Source organism: Leucoraja erinacea, chromosome 13 (genome assembly GCF_028641065.1).
Source record: "Leucoraja erinacea ecotype New England chromosome 13, Leri_hhj_1, whole genome shotgun sequence".
Taxonomy (NCBI): Eukaryota; Metazoa; Chordata; class Chondrichthyes; order Rajiformes; family Rajidae; genus Leucoraja; species Leucoraja erinaceus.
Window position 1 is genome coordinate 21,955,322 of NC_073389.1, and position 16,921 is coordinate 21,972,242.

At 43.2% G+C, this 16,921-nt stretch overlaps 1 protein-coding gene across 2 annotated transcripts in view; it reads right to left on the reverse strand.

Moving 5' to 3' along the window:
• Positions 1-2,296: 2,296 nt before the first annotated feature.
• LOC129702668 (V-set and transmembrane domain-containing protein 5-like) overlaps positions 2,297-16,921 on the reverse strand; it is a 35,817-nt gene continuing 21,192 nt past the window's right edge. The window contains exons 3-6 of one of the 2 annotated variants that reach the window (XM_055644565.1): positions 14,907-14,981; positions 13,746-13,829; positions 11,668-11,743; positions 2,297-4,223 (exon numbers count right to left, since the gene is read on the reverse strand). In XM_055644565.1, coding sequence (XP_055500540.1) covers position 4,223; positions 11,668-11,743; positions 13,746-13,829; positions 14,907-14,981 — 236 coding nt within the window. In that variant the 3' untranslated portion in view covers positions 2,297-4,222. The remainder of the gene's footprint in view (positions 4,224-11,667; positions 11,744-13,745; positions 13,830-14,906; positions 14,982-16,921) is intronic. The other variant, XM_055644566.1, reaches the window with a different exon arrangement.

Genomic DNA, 16,921 nt, shown 5'->3' on the forward strand with positions numbered 1-16,921 from the left:
TTTGGTGTGATGCACCTTCTCTCAATATGTGCAAGAAGTCGTCTTTTTATTTTGTCAAATATGAATAAAGACTGTGTCTCACATTGACCATGATGATTGTGTTATTTTATGATCTACTGAGAGGTGAAACTTTCAGTCTGAAGAAGGCTCTCGACCCGAAACGCCACCCGTTCCTTCTCTCCAGAGATGCTGCCTGAGTTGCTCCAAGCAACTGGTGTCTATCTTCAAAGGACTGACCACCGGGCTGGTTGTCGGGGCTGGCGTGTTGCGTTTCACAGACCGAACTTGGGACTGGACTGGAGTTGGGAGGTAAGGGTTGGGGAGTCGAGGGAGAGGAGGGGGAGACCGATGGGGGTGTCTTCATTTAGTGGCGGTGGGTGTCCATTCACCTTGTGTGTGCCTCTCTCTCTCTCTCCCTCGCTCCCTCCCTCTCACACAGGCATGAATGGATGAACTCCGCGGGCCAGGCAGCATCTACGGAGGGAAATGGACAGGCGACCCATTCTTCAGGCTGCCTTATGTCTCTCTCCCCCCCCCCTCCCCCCAACTCCCACCCACACACACGAATGCTGGAGAAAATCAGCGGGTGCAGCGGGTGCAGCGGGGCCGAAACGTTGTCTATTTCCTTCGTTCCATAGATGCTGCTGCACCCGCTGAGTTTCTCCAGCATTCGCTTGTGTGGGTGGGAGTTGGGGGGGGAGAGAGACATAAGGCAGCCTGAAGAATAGGTCGCCTGTCCATTTCCCTCCGTAGATGCTGCCTGGCCCGCGGAGTTCATCCATTCATGCCTGTGTGAGAGGGAGGGAGGGAGGGAGAGAGAGAGAGAGAGGCACACACAAGGTGAATGTGAAATCTCACCTGCCTGTTTCAGTGACAGACACCCACCGCCACTAAATGAAGACACCCCCATCTGTCTCCCCCTCCTCTCCCTCGACTCCCCCACCTTTCCCTCCCAACTCCAGTCCCGTCCCGACCCCCTGGGAAATTGAAGGTTTCCCGCTGTAATTAAAGAGTTCCCACGGTAGACTGTAAAACTGGGACCCTGGTTCTGGACTCCCTCAACATCGGGAACATTTTTCCTCCATCTAGCCTGTCCAATCCTGTAGATACAATTAGACAGGTATCTAGTTATTTAATTCAATTAATGATTTCTATCGCCCAACCTCTCATCTTTCAATCGGGTTCGGCCAGGAAGGAACTGCAGATGCTGGATTAAAATGAAGATAGACACACCATGTAGCCCAATGGGACAAGCAGCATATCAGAAGGGTCTCGACCCGAAATGTCACCCATTCCTTCTCCCAAAAGATGCTGCCTGCCGTCGAGTTACTCATTCTCTTTAAACCGGCATCTGCTGTTCCTTCCGACACATGCACAAGAAATAGGCAACTTTTCGGGCCGAAACGTTGCCTATTTCCTTTGTTCCATAGATGCTGCTGCACCCGCTGAGTTTCTCCAGCATTTGTGTGTGTGGGTGGCAGTTGGGGGGAGGGGGTGGGGGTGTGTAGAGAGATAAGGCAGCCTGAGGAAAGGCTCTTCTGTCAATTTCCCTCCGTAGATGCTGCCTGGCCCGCGGAGTTCCTCCAGTTAGAAATTGCTTTCAGACAAAAAGAGACACAAACTGCTGGAGTACAATAGCTCAGCAAGTGAGAGTACAATAGCTCAGCAACACTCAAAAATGAAAAAGAATAAAAATGTGATTATTTCACCTCCCTTCAACTATTTTGTGTTTCAGCATGAGAGGGATTATAACATTAGAGACATTCCTCTTGTAGTGATGTGCTAATGAAGAGTTGCAGACATCAATCTGATAGTAAAAAATATATTTATTTAACCTCACCTTATGCCCCTTCTGTCAAGCTTCCGGATTTGCCGTTTGCAGGAGTTCCCACGGTACTCGTAAGAGTCATTACGGATATCGCACTGGCATCTGCACTCATACAATGTTGCAACGCTGCTCAAGACACTCTTGGAGAAATTCAAAAATGTTTGAATTTTCTCCCGACCTTACCAAGTCACACGACTGCCTGCCATCAGCGCCACGGAGGTCCTCGGTGGTCCACGAATGCCATTCTGCTATCGCAGAAGGTTCCCACGATGTTAAACTCTTGTTAGGTCTTGCTTCAGGTCGCACCGTGAGATCGCCCTTTGAGGCTGCCAACTAGTATTTTAACATTTACTTATTTAACACTTAATTACATTCATGGGCAAGATTTTAACAATAGTGCATAAATGGGCATTTGGTGATGAAAAGTCAACATGGAAATGTCAGAGGAACTTTGTATGTTTGATTAATCCTATTTAATATTTTTGTTAAATTAATGGAAAAGATTGGTGAAGAGATTGTAATTAGGTCATAAGGTCATAAGTGATAGGTGTAGAATTAGACCATTCGGCCCATCGAGTCTACTCGCTATTCAATCATGGCGGATCTATCTCTCCCTCCTAACCCCATTCTCCTGCCATCTCCCCATAACCTTATTATCAACTATCTTCTGAAAATCCATATGGATTACAAAGTTCCACATAAACTGCTGGTTAGCAAAATCTAGGGCATTAGTAAAAAAGCAGTGAGTTGCAAGATGGATAAAGAATAAGTTAAAAGATGGAAATCAGGCTGTTATTACAACAGGTTGTAAGGTAAGTATCAGTTTTCCAAGTATCAGTTCTGGAAGATGAGGTAAATGCAAAATGATACTATAGTCAGCAAGGGGATATAAGGCTGGAAGAATAGGTAAGTTAAATTGAATACAGAGAAGAATTATATCCTAGTCTGTCAGAAAGGGTGGGGATAGATTTTCCAGTCCAAATGGCTAAGTTCCAGAATATGGGCGGAAGTAGTAAGATCTACATGTTCTTGTGCATTGATCTTTAAGGATGACAACCTGTTGAGGGAATAGTTGTAAAAACATATGGCATCCTCTGCTTCATAATGTTTTAATATATTTTTATTTTCTCGATATGTTGTCATCACATTATCCCCAACTGCGTTTGATAAGCTGGTGGTGAGCAAAAGGCAAAGAATTACGTGTGGGTAGTTACGATGTGAAACTTACTGTGTGATAACAGCAGTCAATTCGGCAGCACGGTGGTGCAGCTGGTAGAACTGCTGCCTCACAGCGCCAGAGACCCTGTGCGATCTTGACCTCGGGAACTGTCTGTGTGGAGTTTGCACTTTCTCCCTGTGACTACGTGTATTTCCTCTGCAGGGTTTCCTCCCATATCCCAAAGATGTGCGGGTTTGTAAGTTAATTGGCCTCTGTAAAATTGCCCACAGGTGTAGGGAGTGGACACAAAAGTGTGATAAAATAGAACCAGAGTGACCGGGTGATCAATGGACGGTGTGGCCTTGATGGACCGAGAGGCCTGTTTCTATGCTGTTCCTTTTAATCAACTAAGATTTTTGAAAAAGGGGTTCAAATAACATTGGGGGTGGGAGGTGAGATATGTGTGGGCAATAATTTGCAAAAATGCTTGTTTAGATTTTTGTCTTTAAAGATACAGAGCGGAAACAGGCCCTTCAGCCCACCGTGTCCACACCTAAGAGTGACCACCCCGTACATTAGCACCAGTTACAATTTTACCAAAGCCAATTAACCTACAAACCTGTACATTTTTGAGGTGTGGGAGAAAACCCGTGTAGTCCCAGGCAGAATATATTAACTGCGTACAGACATCCTGACTATGGACGACAGCCCATAGTCAGGACCCATTCCTGGCACTGCATCATTATTCTCCTTCCCCAGATAGCTAATTGTTGCACAGAGTTCCAGAAAGCAACTGCAGGCCAAGTATTATCACAAAGCAGCAAGGAAATTGGAAATAAAGCAACCATAAATGTGAAACGCTTACTACGGAATGGTGACCAACTATTAGATATTTGTATCGTATAGAGTGGCGCACATATTCCCTGCAAGTATCTTTTTTACGTGAAATAGTTTGAATCGGTCCGTCATTGTGGTTGAAATGGAAGACTTCTGAAAATTCAAACGGCATTTTGAAAGAAATTCTTTTAAAGAATTATATCAGAGTTTTCATAGTTTGCAGGAGTTCTGTGATTGATGATGAGATCTGAGACAACTTCCAGCTCAGGGAGTTTACAAACACAATTGCCAAGGCAGACAGTGCCGGGCATTTCACTAAACGGCAAGTTCAGTTTTCAGCATCTTCTGTTCATGTACACTCTTGTTATTTGAGAATTCTGTTCTCTTGGTTCTTCCTTTCTGTGAAAATAGAGTGATGGCATTTACTACCTTTGTTTTCTAATGTAACGGCACCTATTCATAACACATCCAGTGCCAATTACTGTCAATTTATTTTACCAAGTAAGGAAAAGTAAAGTAAGCCACAAATGGTTTATTTTATGGAGGGCAATTCCTTCTGGAGGGAAATCGTACAGCTTAATTTCAGTCTGAAGAAGGGTCTCGACCCGAAACGTCACCCATTCCTGCTCTCCAGAGATGCTGCCTGTCCTGCTGAGTTACTCCAAAATTTTGTGTCTACCTTCGATTTAAACCAGCATCTGCAGTTCCTTCTTCCACAGCTTAATTTGATGATGTGTTAGCTTTATTTAAATAAATTGAATTATGATTTTGGATGAAACAACACCAGCAGAGCAATTCATTTTTGATCTCCAACGGGATTCCACCACTGGCCACAATTTCCCATCTCCTCCCCTTTTTGACTTTCCGCAGAGACCGCTCCCTCAATAACTCCTTGGTCAATTCGTCCCTTCCCACCCAAATCACCCCCTCTCCTGTCGCTTTCCCTTGCACCCGCAGAAAATGCTACACTTGTCGCTTTACCTCCCCCCTTGACTCCATCCAAGGACCCAAGCAGTCTTTCCAGGTGTGGCAGAGGTTCACCTGCACCTCCTCCAACCTCATCTATTGCATCCGCTGCTCTATGTGTCAGCTGCTCTACAACGGTGAGACCAAGCGTAGGCTTGGCGATCGCTTCGCCCAATACCTCCCCTCAGTTCACAATAACCAAATGGCTCAGCACTTCAACTCCCCCTCCCATTCCAAATCCGACCTTTCTGTCCTGGGCCTCCTCCATGGCCAGAGTGAGGCCCACTGTAAATTGGAGGAGCAGCACCTCATATTTCACTTGGGTAGTTTACATCCCAGCGGTATGAACATTGACTTCTCCAATTTTAGGTAGTCCCTGCTTTCTCCTTCTTTCCCCCTCCCCTTCCCAGCTCTCCCACAGCCCACTGTCTCCACCTCTTCCTTTCTTCTTCCCGCCCCCACCAACACATCAGTCTGAAGAAGGGTCTCGACCCGAAACGTCACCTATTTCTTTCACTCCATAGATGCTGCCTCACCCGCTGAGTTTCTCCAGCATTTTTGACTAATTCAATTTTGAAAGTATCTGAGCAATTTTGTAATCTAGTTCTGCTATGAAGAATGCAAGAAGCTGAACTAATCAGCAGCAGTTGTGTCAGTACACAAAAATACCAAGGTTCATCAGTTATAGGGGTGAATTGGGCCATTCAGCTGATCAAGTCTACTCTGCCATTCAATCATGGCTGATCTATCTTCCCTTCTCAACCCCATTCTCCTGCCTTCTCTCTGTAACCCCTGACACCCGTACTAATCAAAAATCTGTCAATCCCTGCCTTAAAAAATATCTATTGACTTGGCCTCCACAGCCGTCTGTGGCAATGAATTCCACAGATCCAGCATCCTCTGACTGGCTGTATAGAACGTGTTGCCAGGGGAGGTAGTTGAGGCAGGTAGTATCGCAATGTTTAAGAAACATTTAGACAGGTACATGGTTAGGACAGTTTAAGGGGGAATTGGCCAAACACAGGCAGGTGGGACTAATGTAGATGGGACATGTTGGTCAGTTGGGCTGAAGGGCCTGTTTCCACACTGTATGACTCTATGACTATAACCACCACCTTCTTTAATCTCAGAATAAAATGGAACATTAATAATTTCTAATCCGTGGCTTAATATCAATGAAAAACAGAATATGCTGCAAATGTTAAATGTGAAAGTGAGTCTGAAGAAGGGTCCCGACCAGAAACGTCACCGATCCATGTTCTCCAGAGATGCTGCCTGACCCAGTGAGTTACTCCAGCACTTTGTATCTTTCCTTGGTTAACCAGCATTTGCAGTTCCTTGTTTCTAAATGTTAAGTGGGATCTCATGGAGTCAAGCAGAGTGATAATTTGAGGACCATGGTCTTTAAACTACAATCCACTTTTCTTGTGCTGATAACTCCAAGTCAACTTTGCCAGGGCTTATCAGAAGTGGCAATGCATCTGCTGTTGTTTAAAGAGAAAGAAAGGAAGGGAAGTAAGCACGATGTTAACAAGATAAAAAAAATGCTGTTGTTCACATTGCTGTTCCACCGTCAATTATATGAGAAACAGATTGGGTGGGTCTAATGAAAGATGCATGGCAATTAACCCCAAAACATGCTTGAATGGATGTTATCTACCATACATGGCAGGCTATCTCAAACGTTATAAAACATGAGAAATGTAATGAATATACTACAGTGATTTGAATATTTAAGTGTTTTTATAGCTTAGGTAAAATAAAGCTGGTAAACTTTGAAGAAGCACACAGGATGTGAACTTGTGGCACTGAGTTTACAGATTTGGGTATTAGATTTAAGAAACAGGCAAACGTGAAACTTGTATCGTTGCAGACCGCATCCTTTGCTTGGTTCTAAACCAGGTGGTTCCGTTTACACTCGCCCATTCGGGTGACCACTGGTTGGCATGGACTTTGTTGGCTGAAGAGCCTATTTCCACAACTATCTCTAAAACTAAAAACTAAAACTAAAACTCATGAATATAGCACACATCACCCTTCATGCCAACAAAGATTGGACCTGAAACCTCCCAACTACTATTGGTGTGGAACAGGCTCTGTTGAAACTGGAGCATATTGCTTTGTTGGCCTTCTCAGTTTAGAGGATCATTTTGCTAATGATGTAAGAAGACTTGATTGGGTAGCTTGGGAACGTGCTACAGTTTGCTCAATACCTTGCATAGTCCATAGAGTGTAACTGAACTAACATTTTCTCCATGCTTAGTTGTTGAGACATTGAATCCATGGACACTGGAGGAGTAATCCAGCCAGTGCACCAATTATTGAAGACGTCATTATGGCAATGCCATAATGTCCCTCTCAGCATCATTGAGTCATGCAGTGTGGAAACAAACCCTTCAGCCCAACTTGCCCACACATACCAACATGTCCCATCTACATTAGCCCTACCTGCCTGCGTTTGGCCCATATCCCTCTAAAGCTATCCTATTCATGTACCTGCCTAAGCTACATGTTTTAAATGTTGCAATCGTACCTGCCTCAACTATCTCATCCGGCAGCTTGTTCCATACACACACCACGCTTTGTATGAAAAAGTTACCCCATAGGTTCTTATTAAATATTTGCCTCATCCTCTCACCTTCAACCTATCTCTTCAGGTTCTCAATTTCCCCTACTCTGGGCAAGAGACTCTGTGTGTCTACCCAATCTATTCCCCTCATGATTTTGTTAACCTCTGTAAGATCACCACTCATCCTCCTACACTCCAAGGAATAGAGTCCTACCCAGCTCAGCCTCTCCCTATAGCCCAGGCCCTCAAATCCTGGCAACATCCTCGTAAATCTTCTCTGGACCCTTTCCAGTTGACAACATCGTTCCTATAACATGGCACCAGCACTGAAAACAACACTCTCAATGTGGCCTCACCGACATCTTATATAACTGCAACATGACCTCCCAACTTCTGTACACAATACTCTGACTGATGAAGGCCAATGTGCTGAAAAGGACATTGAGGACCTCACATCGGGAGATGTGGCTAGTTTCTGTGGCCACCTAAATGATATTATTTCAAATAAGGCTGGGCTGTTCTGATTTACTGAATCTCTGACTGAAAGCTGACACCATCATCATTATCATCCAAATACAAGGAGCTGCCAGTCCTTTAAGTAAAGAAAAGAGGCAGCAGTATGAAGGCAACTAAAGGAAAACCATAGTGGTGGAGACACAGCCTGCGACTGATTTACGACACTTTAAAAGGCATTGGAACCAAGTCCTTTCTCGACATTCAAAGGAACAAAGCACATTGCTCATTCAGTCCTTGCCACGGATTCAATGAACCCCCAACAGACTAAGCAAACATCTTAACAAGCAAAATAGTGGAAATTGTTATTTTTCCTGTGGCTTCAGATTGCAGGATGTTTTTAGCTACTGAAAAGACGTTGTTCTACAAGGGAACAAAGAGGTATTTACATTATCTGTTTTGAAAATGGCACATTAATGGTTCCTCGGCTTTGCCAACATAAAAGGTACAAACCAAGGGATACATCTGCTATGTCAAACCCGAAAAAAAGAATATGTGTGCCTGAGACATATTTCACATTCAAGGCACAGCATTTCACAGGAACTGCTAAGCTTGTAACAGCAGCACAGCACAAATAGGTTGTGATAAGCAACCTAATTCAATTCCAAGAAAACAATTCAGGCAAGGAAGAATGGTCAGCAGCTTAAACAGTGAGGAGAAAGGGCTCCTTTGTGGAAGTGCCCGATACCATTCCTCGTAGCATAAATGACACTCTGCGCTAAATTATGAACCGTGAATTGTTAAGCTATCATTGCTCTGATTTTAACCATGCATCTGTACTGTGAGTGTTGCTCTCAATTTGAAGGAACATTTCCAAACACAACACCATTCTGGCCTGGACATATGTTGCTCTTCATTCATAGTTACCGGATCCAAATCCATCAAACTTCCTGCACCTCAATGCAGGGACTTCCTGGATCTTAGTGCAGGGCCTGTGGAGCGGCACGGTGGCACAGAGGTAGAGGTGCTGCCGTACAGCGACAGAGACCCAGGTTCCATCCTAACTATGAGGTGTTGTCTCTACAGAGTTTGAACGTTCTCCCTGTGTCCGCCTGGGTTTCATCCAGATGCTCTGGTTTCCTCCCACACTCCAATGATGTACAGGTTTGTAAGTTAATTGGCTCCTGTAAAAATTGTAAATTGTCCCTAGTGTGAAGGATAGTGCTAGCGTACGGGGTGATCGCTGGTCGGCATGGACTCAGTGGGCTCTATCTCGTCCTGGATTTCAATGCAAGAACCTCCTGTATGACCAGAAATGAGGAGGTCATTCACCAGACGGACTATGGTGGCTTTGGAAAGTAACACAGTCTCTTCTTTTCCAAATGGTTAGGAACATTAGCCTTGTCCATCATGTCTACACCTGCATTTTAGGAATAAAATAGATGTTTTACTTAAGTTTACTATTTTGGCAGGTCAAAACTTTTCAAGAGTTCAAGTTCAAGAGAGTTTATTGTCATGTGTCCCTGATAGGACAATGAAATTCTTGCTTTGCTTCAGCACAACAGAACATAATAGGCATTGACTACAAAACACATGAATAAATAAACTGATAAAGTGCAAATAACAGATAATGGGTTATTAATGTTCAGAGTTTGGTCCGAGCCAGGTTTAATAGCCTGATGGCTGTGGGGAAGTAGTTATTCCTGAACCTGGTCGTTGCAGTCTTCAGGCTCTGTACCTTCTACCTGAAGGTAGCAGGGACTTGAGTGTGTGGCCAGGATGGTGTGGGTCTTTGATGATACTGCCAGCCTTTTTGAGGCAGCGACTGCGATAAATCCCCTCGATGGAAGGAAGGTCAGAGCCGATGATGGACTGGGCAGTGTTTACTACTTTTTGTAGTCTCTTCCTCTCCAGGGCGCTCAAGTTGCCGAACCAAGCCACGATGCAACCAGTCAGCATGGTCTCTACTGTGCACCTGTAGAAGTTAGAGTGAGTCCTCCTTGACAAACCGACTCTCCGTAATCTTCTCAGGAAGTAGAGGCGCTGATGAGCTTTCTTGATGATTGCATTAGTGTTCTCGGACCAGGAAAGATCTTCAGAGATGTGCACGCCCAGGAATTTGAAGCTCTTGACCCTTGCAACCATTGACCCGTTGATATAAACGGGGCTGTGGGTCCCCATCCTACTCCTTCCAAAGTCCACAATCAGTTCCTTGGTTTTGCTGGTGTTGAGGGCTAGGTTATTGTGCTGGCACCATATGGACAGTCACTCGATCTCTCTTCTATACTCTGACTCATCCCCATCAGTGATACGTCCCACAACAGTGGTGTCGTCAGCGAACTTGATGATGGAGTTCCCACTATGACCGGCTACGCAGTCATGAGTATAGAGTGAGTACAGCAGGGGGCTGAGCACGCAGCCTTGAGGTGCTCCCGTGCTGATTGTTATCGAGGCTGACACATTTCCACCAATACGAACAGACTGTGGTCTGTGGATGAGGAAGTCGAGGATCCAGTTGCAGAGGGCTGCGTAGATGCCCAGTTCTGCGAGTTCGGTAACCAGTTTGGAGGGGATGATTGTGTTGAATGCCGAGCTGGAATCAATGAATAACAGCCTGACATATGAGTTTTTGTTGTCCAAGTGGTCCAGAGCGGAGTGGAGAGCCAGTGAGATCGCATCCACCGTCGATCTGTTGTGACGGTAAGCGAACTGCAGTGAGTCCAGGTTTGTGTCGAGGTAGGAGTTGATTTGCTCCATGATCAGCCTCTCAAAGCACTTCATCACCACCGGCATTAGTCCCACTGGTCGATAGTCATTGAGGCACATCACTTTACTCTTCTTGGGCACTGGTATAATGGATGCCCTTTTGAAGCAGGTGGGAACCTCAGACCTCAGAAGTGAAAGGTTGATGATGGTGGTGTAGCAGTGGTCAGGGTGTTTGGTCCTCTGGTGCAGCAGGAGACATGTTGGTGGAAGTTATGGAGTGATTTCTTGAGGTTTGCCTTATTGAAGTCCCCAGCAATGGTGGTAAATGCCTCGGGGTAAGACGTCTGGTGTTTGTTGACCATGGCGTGCAGCTCCTCCAGTGCCAGACGGACATCTGCCTGGGGTGGGATGTAGACCGCAGTCAGGATGATGGAGGTGAATTCCCTCAGAAGGTAGAAGGGACGGCACTTCACCGCCAGATGTTCGAGGTGTGGAGAGCAGGAGGTAGACAGGACTGCCACGTCTGAGCACCACACAACTTTTGAAGGGACTTCCAATAAATACAGACAAATAGTTATAACAATACAGTATGGACCTCAGTAAGGAGAAGATTAATGTTCGGACCGACAGTTTGTATGCTCAGGACAAGATTTGATTTTTTGATGAAAACAATGTTGATAGCAAAGGCCATTTACTTGAGTGAATAAAACGCAACACTTGTTACTCTGGGAGCCAGGAGTCAAAACTGGGATTTCAGATGAATAATTGGGAATTAGGTTGAGGAAGCAAGCAATGGGTTGTATGGTAAGGGTGGCTTGAAGAGGGCTAGAGGATGATAAAACTGAAATTAGAGAAAAAATATCAGTTCAAGGCTAAAACATTTGGCCTTGTGGATGAGAAGAAGAGTTGAAATGAAAGACACGGCTGATCAGATGGCTACCATATATATGACCAAAGTACAGGTCCACCACCGATTTTTTGGTTACAGAACCTTGTTGGATTATACTAAAGATAGACACAAAATTTTGAGTAACTCAGCGGGTCAGGCAGCATCTCCATACTAGACCTTGGTTTAGAGTATTTTGTTTAACACGTCAGCTGATAACCTATAGAGGTAATAGGGTTAACATCTTGCTGTAACCTACTTACCAGGTATATCTTGACCCATTCCAATTACCGTAAATTGGATATTCTCTAGACTTGGTTGGTAGTGAAAATCTATTTACTGCAAGGAAAAAAGAGCAAAACTAGAACTCTACAAACATATTGTAAAAAAAAACTCATGTCATAATTAAGGCACAATCTAAAATACAACATTTCTATTTTTGATTCTCATACACATGCTATTAACATTTACCTGCCTTTGATGTGTTTAATATTGGAGGTCACAGTTAATATAACCTTTGACGTCCTTACTAATCAAGAACATATCAATCTCTGCTTTAAAAAAATTCCAAAACCTTGGCTTCCACAGCCATCTGTAACAATGAATTCCACAGATTCAACACTCTCTTGGCCAAACAAATTTCCCATAGAAACAAGGAACTGCAGATGCTGGTTTACACAAAAGGACACAAAGTGGTGGAGTAACTCAGAGGATCAAGCAGCATCTCTGGAGAACATAGATAGGTGACATTTCGGGTCGGGACCCATCTTCAGAATGAAATGTCACATTTCCATGTTCTCCGGATATGCTGCCTAACCCACTGAATTACTCAATCAATCAATCAATCAATCAATCAATCAATCAATCAATCAACCTTTTTTGTCATCTTGCAAGCAACAGTTGTACAGTTTCCCAGGGAATACCGGAGCATCGCACATGAAATTTAAAACATTTCACACATAATAACACTAAAAACAATCCAGTCCCTGATGGAACAGTATAAATAGTTAAAAGCAGGTAAAACAACAACGTTAAAATACAGTAAAACCAATCATACTCCAACTCTTTGTGTCCTTTCTTCCTCATCTCCATTCTAAAGATATGTTCTTTTATTCCGAGGCTGTGCCTTCTGGTCCTGGACTCTCCCACTTCTGGAAACATCCTCTCCATGCCCATTCTACCTAGACCTTTCATTATTTGGTAGTTTTTAAACAGCTGCATCTGAGGAGGGAATGGGCATTCATGGTCCCGACCCAAAAGCAATCAGTCTATTCCTTTACTCGCTGACTTCCACCAATGCTGCATTTTGCTCAAGATCCTAACATCTGCAGTTGCTTGTGTGTCCATTAATGGTTCCTTTTGGGACCACTATCAACAGCCAACTTGATTTTTCATATTTAGATTTTCTTTCATGAAATTACAAAAGCATTAAAAAAATATTGTTTCATAATTTTGGCAGACATAATTAATATTCTGTTTGAAATATTGTCAATACGTGCCTATTGCTTTCCTTTCCTTTGTTGCATTCATTTGATAGCACACAGAGAAATTCATGAAAAGATATATTTGACGTGAAGCTACCTGGAACTGAGCTTGTCAAATGTTAACAAAATTGTGAATATATTCTTTCAGAAGTTATGATTTTCCTTTAATAGTAACATCTCCTAGTGCCCTTATCATATCATATGGCAGAAAAATCAAATCCCCTCTTCCTCTGATACATTCATGAGCCAAGAGTTTATCTTGTACTTGCAAGGAATAGAGCCATGTAGCACGGAAACAGGCCCTTCGGCGTAAGCTAGTTGCTCCTGCCTGTGTATGGTCCATAAACCTCTAACTTGCCTAGCCATGTACCCATCCAAATGTCTTTTAGCTGTTGTTCTCGTACCTGTCGCAACTACCTCCTCCAGCAGCTCGTTCCATATATCCACTAACCTGTGTGTGAAATTGTTGCCTCTCAGGTTCCAATTAAATCTTTTCTCTCTCTCCTTAAAAGCATGTCCTCTGGTTCTTGATGTCCTTGCCTTGTCTAAAAAAAATGTGCATTCACCCTTTCTATTCACCTCATGATCTTAGCCTCCTGCGCTCCAAGGAATAAAGTCCTAGCCTACCCAACCTCTCCCTATAGCTCAGACCCTCTATTCCGGGCAACATCCTCATAGAGTGTAACTTCAAGGAGGATTTCTGAGGGAAAGATAAATTTCTAATTGCTTCTGTAGACACATTAGTGACACAGAACATACAACAGTACAGTACGGAGGAATAGTACTTCAAATGTAAAAGAATTAGGAGTTGCTTGCCAATCTACGTCACACATAGTCTTGTAGAGCTGGTTTCTTACCCCTTGATGTTGCTCTCCAAGCTGATTTCCTTTTAATCCAAAGAAGTATAATGATCACTCCCAAAATGACTCCAACGATTGACACTGTCATAAATAGTAGTTAATAAATTGGATTGTACATTTATTAATTAACAAACAACTTATTTTAAGAAAAAAACACTTTAATAAGCAGATTATAAAGGTTTATGTTTGCCTTATGGTCTTAAACACATGTGAGCGAATTCAAAATGTGTTCAAATGTAATAAAATGTATAATGTTCCCTGTAACTGAAAAAAATGCCAGTAGCGGCTCTAATGTAAACTCATTTATTGTTGGGATCCTGAATATTATTACTGAAAGATCAAAGATGAAAGGCAAATACTCTCAGTACAGGAAACCATTAAAGTTCTAACTGTTTATGGCAGATGGCAATAAAGTAAAGCTCCCTTGAGTATAATTGTTTATCTGATCCTTATGTCAATGAGTGTGAGTGAATTTTTGATTGCTCAATACCACAGGCTATATAAAAATCAGTGTAGTCACATTGTGGGTAGCTGACTAACAGGGGAGCAAGAAGAAAAATTGACTGAGAAACCTTGGGGCTGCAGTCACCATCGATCAGATTTAACAGTCAAAAAGTTTGTTTCACCCTGCTAGTCAACTGGTTCGCCCACTTCACACAACAAAGCTGGTTTCTGGATTCTGCGTTTGGTATAGTTCTGCAAAATATGTTCAACAAAATAAAATACATTGAATGATAGAGTCATAGAGAGTCTTTGAGTCATATAGCATGGAAACAGGCCCTTCGGCCCAAACAGGCCCATGCCAACCAAGGTGCCCCATCTTTACCAGTCCCATCTGTTCGTATTTGGACCATGTCCCTCTAACACTATCCTGTCTATGTACCTGTCCAAATGACTCTTAAATGTTTTGATAGTACCTGCAAATTTTAAACATATCCGTAGGAGAATTACGCTATGGAAGAAAATGTATACTATTCCATCATTCATAAACCTACTGTATGCAATAATAATCTTATTGAAATCAATTTTAAACCTCCAATTAACTAGTTACAATATACCATGTCTTTGAGGAACCCATTGTTCCATCTATCATGAAATAAGTGACAAACTATATTAAACTAAACTAAATTTCAAGGCATAAGCAGCGTGCCGTATTACCTGATAGGGATATTGTTGTTTTCAAGCCATTGTCTTTTGTCTGATTTATCTCAAAGGTCTCTGCTTTTCTGGAATCTGAAATACATTAAATAAAAAACAAGCATTATTAGTGGTAAAGATAGGCACAGAATCTTAAAGCAACTCGGTGGGTCAGGCAGCATGTCTGGAGAACATGGATGGGTGATGTTTTGGAGCTACCTGGTTGGTTCATTGTTGGCTGGGGAAGGTGTGATCTAGAGAACCAATTGGAGAAACAACTTTATCATGAATAAGTGATATAAAGCTAAACTAAATTTCAATGCATACCCATAGTCAGGTGCCGTATTACCTGATAGGCATTGTTGTTTTCAAGCCATTGTCTTTTGTCTGATTTATCTCAAAGGTCTCTGCTTTTCTGGAATCTGAAATACATTAAATAAAAAACAAGCATTATTAGTGGTAAAGATAGGCACAGAATCTTAAAGCAACTCGGTGGGTCAGGCAGCATGTCTGGAGAACATGGATGGGTGATGTTTTGGAGCTACCTGGTTGGTTCATTGTTGGCTGGGGAAGGTGTGATCTCAAGAGAACCAATGTGGAGAACAGTGGTTGTTTAACTACCTATACTCCCCTCCCCTTCCCCCTTGCTCCATTTGTACCCCCCCCCCCCCCTCCCCCCTCAAGCAGTCACAGGGGATCGTACAAACACTTTACGGACAGCACTCATAGTCAGGGTCTAACCTGGGCCACTGGCACAGTAAGCCAGCAACTCTACTGCTGTGCCACTGTGCCTTTTTAATACAAGGCAAAAGAAATGTGGGCAGTAGTAGAACCAACATTGACAATTACCTTCAGTAGAGAATTAATTAAACAAGAATTACTCTAAGCTTTCACATCCTGCGTATATTCTCCAAAATTCTGCAATAGAAAATATCTGTTATGGGCACTGACACTTCCAAACTGCTGCAAGAATTTGGAAGTAAGACATTCCATAACATAATGCAGAACATATGCTTTGGAAACAATAATGGCAGCTGTTAATATTGGGAATGTTAATCCGAGATGATAATGCAATGTAGGAAGATGTTTTTGTGGCCTGACATAAGTTGCCTTATTATTGTCCCTATCAAGCAGCATCTGTAGCTCTTTATTTCTATGTTGTCAAGGTTCATAAGTTCAATCTTCAAATGGTAAAAATCTACCACTCACCACATTTGCAGTTCATAAGTTATAGGAGTAGAATAAAGCTATTTGGCTCATCAGGTCCTCTCCGCCGTTCTATCATGGCTGATCTATCTTTCTCACTCAACCCCATTCTCCTGCCTTCTCCCCATAACCCCTGACTAATCAAGAATCTGTCAATCACCGCCTTAAAAATATCCATTGACGTCCTGTGGCTATGAATTCCCCAGATTCACCATCCTCTGACTAAAGAAATCCCTCCTCGTCTTCTTTCTAAAGATATGTCCTTTTATTCTGAGGCTGTACCTTCTGGTCCTAGACTCTCCCACTAGGGAAAATATCCTCTCCACATCCAGGCCTTTCGCTATTCGGTAAAGTTCAGTAAACTGTATCTTCTTTGGCCGCCTTACAGCAATTTCAATCAATAATCAAGCTCCCATGCCATGTCCATCACTTCACTGAGCTTGGTTTCAAATTTCATTCCCATATCTCACAGCTCACTCACCCTGGCAGCCTTTGCAGCTTTATCGACCAAATGCAGATCAGGCAATGGCATATTTCTTTCTTATTTAAAAACAGACGAGATTGTGCATAATAAGGAGCAGCTGTAAAGGTCGAGGCTCTGGCCTTTAAATACCTGTATTCATATCAATTTCTGAGATGCAGGGCAGACTGTGTCTCTGTAATGTGAAACCTGAGATAGTTTATACTTCTGTGCTCTCTCCTGCTTGTGCCCCACCAATCCCCCACCTGGCAGGACACGGTAGGCAGTCAGAGAAAGGAGTGGGACGTTTAGTGAAAGAAAGTCATAACAGGAATTGGAGAAGTTGAGACACAGTGGCGCAGCAGTAGAG